This window comes from Callithrix jacchus, chromosome 11, assembly GCF_049354715.1.
Source record: "Callithrix jacchus isolate 240 chromosome 11, calJac240_pri, whole genome shotgun sequence".
NCBI lineage: Eukaryota > Metazoa > Chordata > Mammalia > Primates > Cebidae > Callithrix > Callithrix jacchus.
Window position 1 is genome coordinate 18,577,797 of NC_133512.1, and position 13,666 is coordinate 18,591,462.

At 45.3% G+C, this 13,666-nt stretch overlaps 1 protein-coding gene across 35 annotated transcripts in view; it reads right to left on the bottom strand.

Moving 5' to 3' along the window:
• COBL (cordon-bleu WH2 repeat protein) overlaps positions 1 to 13,666 on the bottom strand; it is a 288,078-nt gene that overhangs the window by 209,250 nt on the left and 65,162 nt on the right. For 4 of the 35 annotated variants that reach the window (XM_035253432.3, XM_035253427.3, XM_035253424.3 and 1 more), the window contains exon 1: positions 4,304 to 4,521. The exons of 27 other annotated variants lie outside the window; for them this stretch is intronic. In XM_035253432.3, coding sequence (XP_035109323.1) covers positions 4,304 to 4,371 — 68 coding nt within the window. In that variant the 5' untranslated portion in view covers positions 4,372 to 4,521. Of the gene's footprint in view, positions 1 to 1,451; positions 1,706 to 4,303; positions 4,522 to 7,402; positions 7,603 to 13,666 lie in introns of those variants that run through there. 4 more of the 35 variants (XM_078342455.1, XM_078342446.1, XM_078342444.1 and 1 more) reach the window with 2 other exon arrangements.

A 13,666-nucleotide genomic window follows, 5' to 3' on the forward strand; every position in this document is an offset into this window, starting at 1 on the left:
GGATATAGCTCAACAGGCACTGGGCAGAAATGACACATCTTTCAAGGCATGCAGAGGAAGAGACAATTTTTCCAGGGGAGATGCAGGAAGGCCTCATAGAGAAGAGGGCAGAGCAGGGCAGGGCTCTGGGCCGCTGGGAGGAGGATGGGGCACAGCAGGAGGGTGCATCCATTAACTCCTGGTGAAGGAGGTTTCAAGAAAACTTAGGGATCCATCCCCTTCTGAATTAAACAGCTCATGACTGGCAGCTTACACTATTGCTCGGTGTTCTCCAAGTCCCCAGCTTGAGCTGAAATTCAGGGTAATGCCTTGGGAAAGAGCCAAGGTGCTGAGTGGGAGGGGCTTGGGTTGAAATCCTGGGTCTGCTACTTCCCAGCTGTCCCTCTGCAGCTCAGATTCCTCACCTGTAAAGGGGAATAGGCATCCCTACTTCCCAGGTGCAATGCGTAGTATACAAATAATGTGGTCAAGACATCTGGTACACGTGCATTCAAAAAACAAGGCATGTCTGCAATGAATGCAGCAGGGTCAGTGTCCCAAACCCACCTCCGCCCTGTCTCCATCGTCCACTGCCCTCTCTTTCTAGCAGGGACTCAGGGAGGCAAAGTCGCGCCTTTTCACAGCTGAGCTCGCCTGGGCTGTGTGGGGAACCACCTCATTTGGTCTGCATGGAATGGCCTGAGGAAAACCCAGGAAATACTTTTTCCTTGCACTTTCTCTCTGACTGCTTCTTTCAAATCAAAACAGAAACGATGAAGCGAAATGTCCAGCTCCGGGCCTGGCCCAAGGACGTCCTCTATGTGCATGGGTTCAATGGTCCCCTTCCCAGACTCCAGATCTGCCACCCTGCCCCTCGTTTGTTTTGACTTAGCACTCACAAAGGAAAGCAGTTCTTTAACAACTCAGGAGCTAAAAGTTAATTTTTTAAATCTTAATTCTAGCCTATTAGAAAAAAACAAAGATTTTAAGCAAATAAAGAGGTTTACTTCTCTGCATCCTCATGATAATTTATCCGTAGACAACACTTTAGCTTCCTATGTTGAAAAGAGTATTACATTGTAACTTAAATTCCAAAACACAAATGGGAATAACATTGAAAAATAAGTTCAGCTAAGACATAACAGCTGAATTTACTTTTCGGGTTTGCTGATCTCAACATACATAAACTGTGATCCCCTTAACCATTTTTTTTTAACTTGCAAAACAGGAGAGGCCATAGTAACATATGCCACATGTCCACACATTTTTGCCACTAGCTTTTGGAATCTTAATGTGGTATTATTAAAAATATAGAACGCTTGTGATATTCTCCCCATGCTAGGGTGCCTTAGACCATGTCATGGTCCATTAAAAAAAAAGTCAAGGGGGGTACTCCAAGGGTTGCCTGTTTCAGAAACATTAACATGTTGGTAATGAAAACAAAAGGTGTATTAGAATAGAGCAATATTTACATGGTGTTCTATACAATGGACAGATCCCCACGAGACTCGTGCTCCTCATTCTTCAGCTGCTCACAAGTTCCATCCAGTAGAGAAGTGCTAGGGGTCCTTCAGGGACGAGTCCTCATACGGGATAACAGAGGTGAGGCAGGAAAATAGTGTCTGGATGGAGACAGGGACCAGGCCTCCAAGAGGGTGTGATGGGATTTCTGTTTCTGAAGCTTTGGGGTTCTTCTCTCTGAATGCTGTGAGCTACCTGCTTACACCTGGAAGTCCAGCACAGGAAGTGACTGCTGATGTCACAGGTGGCTTTGTGACATTCTCATATACTGCCAGGGCTACACCCTCCATGGCATGCCCCTCACTGACCAAAAGGGAACAAAGAAGGAAAAGGAAGTTCCACCTGAGCCTTATCTGACCAAGGTGGCCCACGCCAGCCACCATGCTGACAGCCGACAGTGACCAGAGAGGACACTGGGACCAAGCGGCTTTGCGGGTCGCCCCCGGCTGCCTGTGGGCCCTCCCCTGTACTGGTTTCAATTTGCCATGGTAGATTTGTTCAACTACCCATTACGTATCCTGAAGTAAGGAAGCCACGTGACTTTCACAACTGCGTCACTTAGGGAACAACAGGAGTGCTGTTCTCTGGAGCAAGAATGGCTGAGCCACTCCACGGTCCTTTCCCTACAGTTCCCTCCACATACCGGGTCCCATGAAGACGAGACCCCTGTCCTTCCCTGGGCTTTCTGTGTGAAGCCCTCAGTAAATGACAGTAGCAGGGGCAGAGTTCTCATTTCCCCTGTGAAAAGCCCTCTTCAGTTTGAATGCAGCATCCCAGGGCAGAGCAGCTGTAACCTATACTGAAGTTACTCTTCGCCCCCCAGCCCTGACAAAGGTGTCAGAGGCCTTTGAACCAGAGGAACTCCATCTTGAATAGCAGCTGAGTAAAATAAGGCTATGTCTCTTCCTATATTAAAGCAAAGGGGGAAATGTTGGTTTTGAATACACACTAGCCACACTGTTTCTTTGTGTTTGTACTCAAGGCTTCAGTGCAGGGTGTATCCAGAAGCCTCCCAGCTCCCACCGCAATGCTTCCGGCCCCTGACCCCATGCTCTTGTTTCCCCTTGTGCCCCTGACTGCCCTCTCCTCTGCAGAGAAGTCTCACCTCTTATTCCCCCTGGCAACCGTGCCTCATCCCTAAAGATACTGGTCAGGAAATCCTCCCCGGGAGTCCCCGGGAGGTCAAGAAGCCTCCCCTCCACCCAGCCACAGGTGCCCTAAAACCAGCTAAGGCTCTTGAGAGCCAACTGTTAAATGTTCTGGAATGCTGGTAGCATACTCATTATTAAAGACTAAATTATAAAAACTATGGTTAAATAAAATATATTAAAAATAAGGGTAATAAATATGCAGCCCTTATGACTTCCTACTGATTTCACTGTTACCTGTACTTTTGGAGTTACTAAAATCCATTCTGTCTGGGGGTAGAAATACTGTCAGAGGCATTTGAGCCAGAACGACTCCATCTTGAATAGGGGCTGGGTAAAATGAGGCTGAGACCTACTGGGCTGTATTCCCAGGAGGTTAGGCATTCTCAGTCACAGGATGAGATAAGAGGTCGCCACAGGATACCTGTGGCGACCTCCTATCTCATCCAGTGACTGAGAATTAACAACCCTGCTGATAAAACAGGCTGCAGTAAAGAAGCCAGCTAAATCCCACCAAAACCAAGATGGCCACGAGAAGGACCTCTGTTCGTCCTCACTGCTACACTCCCACCAGTGCCATGACAGTTTGCAAATGCCATGGCAATGTCCAGAAGTTTCCCTGGATGGTCTAAAAAGGGGATGAACCCTCATTTCTAGGAATTGCCCACCCCTTTCCAGGAAAACTCATAAAGAGTCTTTACCTTGTTTAGCATATAATCAGGACATAATCATAAAAACTGCCAACCAGCAGCTTGGCTGTTGCTCTGCCTATGGAGTAGCCATCATTCTTTTGTTTCTTTCCTTCTCTAATAAACTTGCTTTCACTTTACTGTTTGGATTTGCCTCCAATTCTTTCTCGCATGAGACCCACAAACCTTCCTTTGGGGTCTGGATCACACTCCTTTCTGTTAAGGATACAACTCGATGGGAGCTGCCAGGCTGGTCTTGAACTCCTGACCTCTGGTGATCCACCCACCTCGGCCTCCCAAAGTGCTGGGATTGCAGGCATGAGCCACCATGCCCAGCCTTTATTATTTTAAGTTATGTATTATACATCCTTTATATAAGAGAAATTTATAAGACCACCATTTCCACCTAGCCCAGCATGGCCTATCCCAGGGGCCCTGATAGTGACTGGTGAGCAGGGGGCCTTGCCACCCGCCCACTTCCAGGCAGTGAGTGCCTTAAAGTCAGGGCTGCATCTGATCCAGCCTTTCCTGCCTCCAGAATAGGACCTTGTAGATCATCATGTTATGATCTTCAGGTTCATATGATCCACAAACAGAAAATGTTAACTTGGGATTTCCACACACTTAGATGCCCTCCATCTGCTCTGTTCTGAGAGCTAGGTCCTGGGAAAGCTGGAGACAGAGCTGAGCCCAACCTGGGTAGAAGAGGCCCACCCACCCAGGTGCTTCCTCTCTGGACGGCCCTGTCGGATGCCAACATTCTCACCTCTGCACTGCTGCTTCATGCAACAAGGCAACCGACACAGAGGAAGGCCTGAGGCAACCACTACCGAGGGAAGTCCAGGCCCCAAAGAAGGCAGGCTGGTTCTCCCTGCCCAAGGTCACCAGGCACCCAGGAGGGGATGACCAGGTATGAAGGGACATAGGGCTGGGACCAGATCAATTTTCTGCGCTTGTTAAACTCACCTCGGTGGCACTGCTTGGATGAGTGAGCCATCCCCATTGGTCCCACTAAGGACAGATGGGCAAAACATGGGATGAACTGATGTAAGGGAACCGGGTCAAGCCAACGTGCTGAGAGGGGGCTACTCTGGACGCTATTCCATGAAGCTGAAATGATGTTGTGGTCTTGCTGCACTGATGTGAGCCAGCTGCGTGCAGGGAGCAGGGGTGCTGGATCTGACGCTGGGCTGTGACTCCCTGTCCCCTTATGTGTGAGTCACCTCACCCCTCTGTGCCTCAGGTTCCAGTGGTGACAAAGGGGTGATGGTGATGTCACTGCTCTCATGGGATACTGCAAAGCTCTCAATACCAGCTGCTATTATGGGATCTATTGGAAATTAAAAATTATATACTCACCACACAATTAAAAATTAGCTAGGGTATAATCTTGTATATATCTATGAACACATGGTGCAGGATCATGGTGAACAGTTAAACTCCGGTGCGTCCATACCACGGGCTACCCCTCAGCAGGAAAAAGGAGGCAACACGGCAGGCGGGGTGGGGCCCAAGGACATTACTCTTGGTGAAAAAAGCAAAGTCTCGGAAGGTCACGTACTATATAATCCTACCAATATAAAATCCTCTAAATGACAAAAATTACAGCAATGGAGAACAGACTGGTGATTGCTGGAGCTGGGGAAGGCAGGAGGAGGTGGCTGTGCCTGAAGGGGTAGAGGGAGGTCTTGGGGTGAAGGAACGGCACCGTGTCTGGCCTGCACGGACCTCCAGGTGTGAGGACGTGCAGGCGGCAGGCACCCACGCCAGTGTCCTCCTAATTGGTTTTGGTATTGTCCTATACTACAGGTGACACAACTGTGGAGAAACCAGGGAGGGTACCAGAACCTCTGTGCTACCTTTCCAACTTCCTGTGAATGTTCAAAATTCAAAATTAAAAAACACATAAGCTAAGGAAAGAGAAAGCGTCGTGTGAACATGCTTTCCCCATGTCGGTCCCTGCAAGGTGACCACGCCCTCCTCTGCAGCATGGTTTTTTTTGCATGCACGTGTGTGCTCAGCTCTCACCATGAAGGCTCAGGGAAAAAACCCCATGTGCAAACTGCCAGTGAGACCTGAGGCTGCAGACCATGTTCCAGTGCAAAATAGATACACAAAAATAAGCCGTACTCCAAGGACAATGTCTAAGTCCGCTACAGACACCTGGACCAACATGCCCCAGCGCCCCATGACTGCGAAGGTATTTGCTGTCCTCCTACCTACACACCTGCTCTCAGTCACCAGGATATAAACGGAAACACTGACTTTCCAAACACTCCACGGTTTCTTGACGTGTTCACATCACATGGCCTTCTTTGCCAGGCTGCTGTCATAGCCACTCACATATCCAAAACCTTCAATTAGGGAACTCTATATTCTGGCCACGGATAGAGTGGTGTGGATGCTGCTATTTGACAATACAAAGGTACTTCCTCCCTTTCACACCTGACTGATAAGGTCTCATGGGGCCCAGCCTCTCCTATGGCCACTCCCTCTTACCTGCGATGTGCTCCAGTTCCAATCCCTAAGTCCCTCAGCTTTCTCCCAGGCTGCAAGGCATTGCCAGCAGAAACGGGCCCTCCACACAAAGTCACGTGTGGCGACCCCTACAAAGCCCCCAGGTAGGTGCTCCTGCCCATTGCTCTCAGCCTCATTACATCATTGCTGCAGCCATTCCAAATTCCAGAAGACTTCGCCAGACATGTTCCTGTCCGGAGCTCCACCTTCACCATGCCTCTGTCTGCAGAGACCCCTGGGAGTTCCTGCAGGGAACATGGTTCCAGAAAAGGGCTAAGCTCACATCTCTTCTAAGGCTTCACGAATTTTTTCTCTGTTCTATCATTAGTCTCTCCCTGACTTCACTCGTTGGCTGAGACTGTTCTTTCCTTCCTCTTTCCACACCTCCTTCCATTCAAAAGAGGAAAAAGTAGCCCTACACCCAATGCCCCAATTTCCTCATGCTTCCAAAACGTGTGCCTTTATAGTCAGGCTTCCTCCCCGCTCTAACCAACCTGATCAGTTGCCTCTTCCCACGATGACCTTCCCTGTCTCTCACACCCCGTCCTCCTGCGAGTCCACAGCTCCCTGAAACCCCTGCTTTCACATCTCTAGGGTCTTGAGATGTGGAATGCCTTCCAAGTCCAGCAAAACACCAGCCCCTTCTAAAACCAGCCCATACTCTTTAACTCTCACTTTCTCCTCATCCCTACCCACTCCTGCCGAAATTAGAACTATTTTCTGCAAACTCTAAATTAAGATTCCAATTCTGTGGTACTAAACACTTTCTCCACAGCTCTATGGCATTTGTACTGATTCCCTTCCTCCCTTGGAGTGGACAGTTCTGTCCTCTTACCAAACTCAACTACCAGAGTAGCTCACAGCAGCTTGCTGAAATGTGAGCCCAACAGGTATCTGTCAAATGAATGAATTACATTCATAGAAGAAATGATACACACAAAAACATAAAATGAGAAATACAATTTCATGCATTCTGCAAACATATATCAGGACCTACGATTGACAGGGTATTTTCTAGGGAGACTATGACATAAATGACACTACAGTGTATGGTCTCAGATCTCAGGAAGCCAAGAGTCTATGAGAGGGAATAAGACAGACACAGCTGTTTAGCTAAAAGCAAGCCTGGGACAAAGTGATGTGAAATAAGCAAAAGGCATCTTGCAAACCATGCGGCACTATTCAAAAACTGGGGCATTTTTAAAGTTTTCTTATTGACATTATTAAATTATGCAAAACAACGTTGGGTAAAGAACAAATCCTGCCTGCAGAGTGACTTGAAGTTTTGTGAGGAAATGATTTTAGCAACAATAATACATTATCCAAAGACTTAGTTTTCCTTATGGCAAAGATCTCTGCAAATGCAAAGAAGATATCTATGAATTACACCATGTGGTATGCATGTGTCATTTATTTTTAAGCAGAAAGGCCTAAAAATATCTAGTAGCATTTAGAAAATATTTCACACTTCATCACTCCATGAATTTAAAACTAAAAAAATATTCATTCTAGCCTTAATGCAGAAAAGTAAGTATGTAAATTTCCTACTTGAAATGAAGAGGCCAAAGACTGTATGAAGAAGCCGGCATTTTCCTATATCGTTTAAACCAGGGAGACAAATTGGCCTGCAGCAAGTCTGTCCAGGCATGAGCTCCGACTCCAAACGAAGGGGCTGCCTTCTCTGTCCCTGACAGCTCAGAAGCCCACTGGAAACGCTGCTTGTTTTCAGCAGGACACATGTACCAAGCAATTCTCCTCCCCTGAGCCTCCTGCCCATCCTCTCATCCCACCTCCAATCATGACTCATTCCCCAAAGCTCCAGGAGAAAACTCTCCCCTGGCACACAGCCCAGCCCCAGCCTTGTCCCAGTCCAGCGTCCCTGCTGGCCCGGCTGTCAGCCCCCGTGGGGTGGAGAGAGACCGCTGCCTGCACACTGTACAGTGTGGCCACAGGACATGCTATTAGATCTGGGCCATATTACTTCTACCTCATCCAAATAAAATGCACAAAATGCTGATTAATGAAGCATCACGATGTTTATGAAGAAAGAGTTATTGTGGCTGCAATTCTATGACGTCCTTCACTTGTAGATTCTATCAGTTACACAGACTGTCATACTTGCAGACTTCTTCCAAAGTTTGGCAAGAACAAATGGGCTTTTTTCGTGCAGATAATCATTTACATTTTTAATTATTTTTAAACTACATGAGAAATAAATAACTACATTGAACGATTCAAAGAAAAATTAGAGCGTGTTCCCAAAATAGCCCAGGGTGGACCCCTCTTCCTGCCAAGTCCTAAGCATTAGAGCCCAGCACACCCCAATAACTCATCACAGCCAACACAGATGCAGCCTCCCTGCAAATACCAACCAGTGCAGGCCTGCGGGACTCGGTGCCTCATAGGACCAGGGCACACCTGTGGTCATTGCCTGAATCTTGTAGTGACCACACCCTTCCATTCCTGAGGCAGAAGCCTCAGCTCCTTTCTGCCTCCCATCTGCCATGTTAAGTCGCAGGCCTTGTACCTTAAAGGCCAGAGGGATGACTCTCCCAAACAACTCCCAGCTGGGATTGGCCCTAACAAACACCGTGAGCTTGGAGCCTCTGTTCTTTCGGGGCCACTCTGCTATCTTGATAGTGCTGTCTCTTCATGTTACCCACAGCCAGTGGGATGACGTTCTCTGTTCCCTCTCAACCATCAGAATCAGCCTTTTGGACAGGATCTCCTGAGGTTCCTGCTAGCAACGTGTAAAAGATTCCCTGGGAGGGTTGAAAATTGGAAAGGAGATAGGAATTAATTTTTTAAATCTTATACTTCGAGACAACTGGTTAAATAAATGGGGGAGATGGTGGCTGTATTTTTCTTTTGAGGAACATATACAAAGGTGGACACTGGCCAGGTCGGGGCAAGGTGACTATGAAGGCATCCAGAAACATCTCATGACTGAAGCTTGTTCTCATCTCCCATAACACAAAGGCATTCATGGGGGTGGGGGAGTCTTCCTCCTCCACCTATTCAAAGTAATCTTTAGAGGGTCTGGCTGGGTGAGGTGGCTCAAGCCTGTAATCCCAGCACTTTGGGGGGCCAAGGCGGGTGGATCACGAGGTCAAGAGATCGAGACCATCCTGGTCAACATGGTGAAACCCCGTCTCTACTAAAAATACAAAAAATTAGCTTGGCATGGTGGTGCGTGCCTGTAATCCCAGCTAGTCAGGAGGCTGAGGCAGGAGAATTGCCTGAACCCAGGAGGCGGAGGTTGCAGTGAGCCGAGATTGCGCCATTGCACTCCAGCCTGGGTAACAAGAGCGAAACTCCGTCTCAAAAAAAAAAAAAAAAAAAAAAAAAGAAGGTCTACGTCACTCTCGCAAACTGGCCAGGCTGCTTCTTGCCACATTCAACCCTATTGAAATTATCCTAAGGCAGACTGGTCAGCTGACTTACTGCTGAAGAAGACCCAGAAGGAAGACCTAGAAGGGTTACTCTACTTAAGTTAAAACACGTACACACGCACACACACACACAAGGCCAGGTGAGGTGGCTCATGCCTATAATCCCAGGACTGTAATGCCAGCACTTTGGGAGGCCGAGGAGGGTGGATCACTTGAGGTCAGGAGTTCAAGACCAGGCTGGCCAACATGGTGAAACATCCATCTCTACTAAAAATACAAAAATTTAGCTGGGTGTGGTGGCGCATGCCTGTAATCCCAGCTACTCAGGAGGTTGAGGTGGGAGAATCATCTGAGCCCGGGAGGTAGAGGCTGCAGTGAGCCGAGATCATGCCACTGCACTCAAGCCTGGGTGACAGAGTAAAACAGGCTTTGTACACAGAATTGTAATACACAGTCTACCACTTTGAGCCACATAAACAGATCTGAGTTGAATATAAAGAATTCTCCATTGCTTGAACCCAGAGGCAGAGGTTGCGGTGAGTTGAGAGCGTGCCATTGCACTCCAGCCTGGGCAGCAGAGCAAGACTCCATCTCAAAAAGAAAAAAAAAAGAAAAAAAGAATTATCCTACTTATGAAATGACTCATGTCATAAAACTTATGTATAAAATGATACTGCTCTGTCCTGTTGGTTTAGAATATGAAATAAGAGATACAATTTTTGGGGGAAGGCTACACTTAACTGGAAGGGAAGAGACGAACAGCAAGATGTCCCAACCATGGGCTTTGCAGTTGCTCAAAGAGATACCAGCAAGACACTTCAGAAGATCCCAGGAAACACAGCCACCCCCTCAAAAAAACGGTCAGATGATCCATCGGTTCTTCTTATTCATCCTCACATTGAGTTGCATGGTACAAGATGTAAGGTAGGGGGTCTGAAAACATGTATTTTGAGTGCATGTAAATTACACAAGTGGTAAATTGCCCCCCATTTTACAAAGGGCACAAATGATTCTTTGGAGATTATTTTCTAATGGCACAAAATGTCTTCAGTTTATATCAGTTTTAACACTTCCTAATTTACCCAGTCTTTGTAAATATCTAAATACAAACAAGTAGCTTAAATTTAAAAGAACTAGGAAATATATACTAACAACAAAATTTGAAAAAATAAAAATGAAAGATGCCTCAGACAGAATAACAGGCATAAGCACAACAATGTTGCCTAGTGATTGGATTAAATTTTTTAAAATTATACTTTAAATTCTGGGGTACATGTACACATTGTGCAGGATTGTTACACAGGTATACACGCGCCATGGTGGTTTGCTGCGTCCATCCCCCTGTCATCTATATTAGGTATTTCTCCTGTTATCCCTCTCCAATCCCCCCACTACCTCCAATCCCCCCAATACCCACTGCTATCCCTCCCCTATTTACCTCCCACAGACCCCAGTGTGTGATGCTCCCCTCCCTGTGTCCATGTGTTCTCACTGTTCAACACCCACTTATGAGTGAGAACATGTGGTGTTTGGTTTTCTGTTCCTGTGTCAGTTTGCTGAGAATTATGGTTTCCAGATTCATCGATGTCCCTACAAAGGACACGAACTCATCGTTTTTTATGGCTGCATAGTATTGTGTTTATGTGTATATGTGCCACATTTTATCTAGTCTATCATTGATGGGTATTTGGGTTGGTTCCAAGTCTTTGCTACTGTACATAGTGCCACAATGAACATATATGTGCATGTGTCTTTATAAAATTTTTAAGGAGAAAATTATTCAGTCATCCCCAAAGCTACAGAAGTACCTCAGATATAAATTTATTCGGGATAATTTTACAACCTTTGTCATCTGGACAATAATTTACTTTTTCTAAGCCTATTGTATAATACACCAATGACCTAAGATTTGGAAGATATACTGAAATAAACTGGGTTAAGACCCATTCTACACATAGCTTTTTCTAAAATAGACACAGTATAATTTATTTATCCAAGTCTGCATTTATGCCTAATCAATATGTTTAAATGATGGAACTCCTGAACCCATTTGTGAATATCTTGTCTCTCAGGACTGCTGTGCATTGTATCCAGATGAAGACTGTTGAAGGCAAGGCTATTTGTGACCCCTTGTGAGTAAGGGAGCCCCCATCCAGGGAGCCATCCACTGGGAGACATGAGGATGTGCAACCCCAAAACCGCATCTTTGAAAGGGAAAGCAATGAGGTGAATGCAACAAGCAAACACAGAAAATCTACTGCTAACCCTAAGCACAGAGCATTCCTGAAAATCTCTCATTGTCCCTTCCACAGGACTTGTGCCTGGAAAGGTGAGCATGAAACCATTCTCATAGGATGCTTGTTTGCAACAAGGGCAGAGCATGGAATCCAGGAATGAGCGTGTCTTATATCCTTCAAAGATAGATTCAACAAGGAAAGATTCCAATGTTACTCCGTTTCACCACATTTTTATGAATGTAATAAATTTTGTAACTTCTCTTTTCCAAGCAGAGAACACCCACATTTCCTTGTAACCACCTTTGTTCCTACTTGACATCTTTTTCCACTTTTGTTCCTCAATAAACGCTTTATTTTTCCACTTTCACCACCCACAAGTCTTTTGTTCATCCGAATAACTGGATTCCCAGACAATGCTACCAGGAGCCACCAGACCTAAACTGGGAACAGAGGTTCACATTCAAACCCTCTACACAGTTGGCTGTGAAAACAGCACCAGGAACAGGCTTAAAGAAGAACATGTTTCAAACGCCTGTAATCCCAGCACTTTGGGAGGTCAAGGCAGGTGGACTGTTTGAGGCCAGGAGTTTGCAAACAGCCTGGCCAATGTGGTGAAACCCTATCTCTACTAAAAATACAAAAATTAGCCAGGCATGGTGGCACATATTTGTAATCCCAGCTCCTCGAGAGGTTGAGGCCGGAGAATTACTTGAACCCAGGAGGTGGAGGTTGCAGTGAGCCAAGATCTCACCACTGTAATCCAGCAACAGAGTGAGACTCCATCTCAAAAAAAAAAAAAAAAAAAATACAGAGTAAACACTCCCTTGACAAACCGCCACCAGCTGGCCAGCCTGGTAATCACGGCTCTCCCCTCTCTCTGATATGCTTGTGTCCACCACACACCAAACAGCCTTGCAGCCAGAAAGTGACTGGGGCACACTCAGAGAACTCTTCCTACAAGGTGGCTTTTACAATTCCCAAAGCAGAGAAGTTTTGCTTACCAATTTATTACTGTCAGTTGTCTATGCTATTATAATTATAAAAAGTAATTAAATATTATGTAAACTGATGAAATTTAAGTTTGAAAATAAAAATAGTTGATGATTCCAAGAAAATTTTGTAAAATGCTACGGACAAGTTTTATAAAGGCTATCTTCTCTCTTTCTTTCATGAAAAATAAAAGAATATATCTCTTTATTTCAAACATATCGTTCATTGCAAAAAAAAAGGCTATCTTTATTTTTAAAAAATATTATTTAATTGAGTATGGGCAGGAAAACTGAAAATGACAGAGTAGGAAGAATTAGAAAAATATAGAGACATTTACTTCTCAAATTTTTGTGCAAGTATCTTTTATTGCCCAGGTCCTTTTAAAAAAAAATTGAAATTTTTAGTTCATATGTTACTAAAATGGTTTACAAAGTTGTCCTTGAGCCTTAAACGCTGGACTCACATGGCGAAGCCAACGTGGCTGAATGTATGCTGTAGGAAGGTGGCAGTTCTTCTTGTACAAAGCTATGGATGCACAGCTTGCTGAGAGGAGATGGGCAGGATTTCAGCCCCACTTGCTCCCTTGGCTGGGAGTGCTCATGCTGGAAACCCCAGCAGACTGAAACAGCAGCTCTGCCCACATGCAAAAGAGTCAGCCCTACATCAAAGAACTGGCCAATAAACATGCCTCTATGTTTTCATTAAAATAAAATAACTAAGGTATTATGTGTTATATTTTATGGTGTCCTGCTTGAAATTACCATTGAAAATAACTGACCTATTTGTGATGATTTTTACAGTGCTATTAAATCTACTTAATGATAATCATATTCTAATAATAGATTATGATATACATTCTAAATTTTAAATAATCAATAACATCTTGAGCAGCAACTGTTAAAGGTCACCTGAGCGGCAGAGAACCAGGGTCGAAACTGCAAGTTAGAACAGATAAAATATACTAAGAAAAGGATATTAAGAGAATGTATATGGCATGCCAGGTATTTCACTTCCTATAAACTACATAGCTATTAACTCTAGGAACTCAAAGAACAAAATATATCCAACACAATATGAGCTCATAACATTCCAGGGGTGAAGGCTGAATGTTAACAACTTTGTGTTACAGGAAACTGCCGGTAAGAGAGGATTCTGTGCCCTTGTTTGTTTCAGGATGTTGCCAGCTACACAAA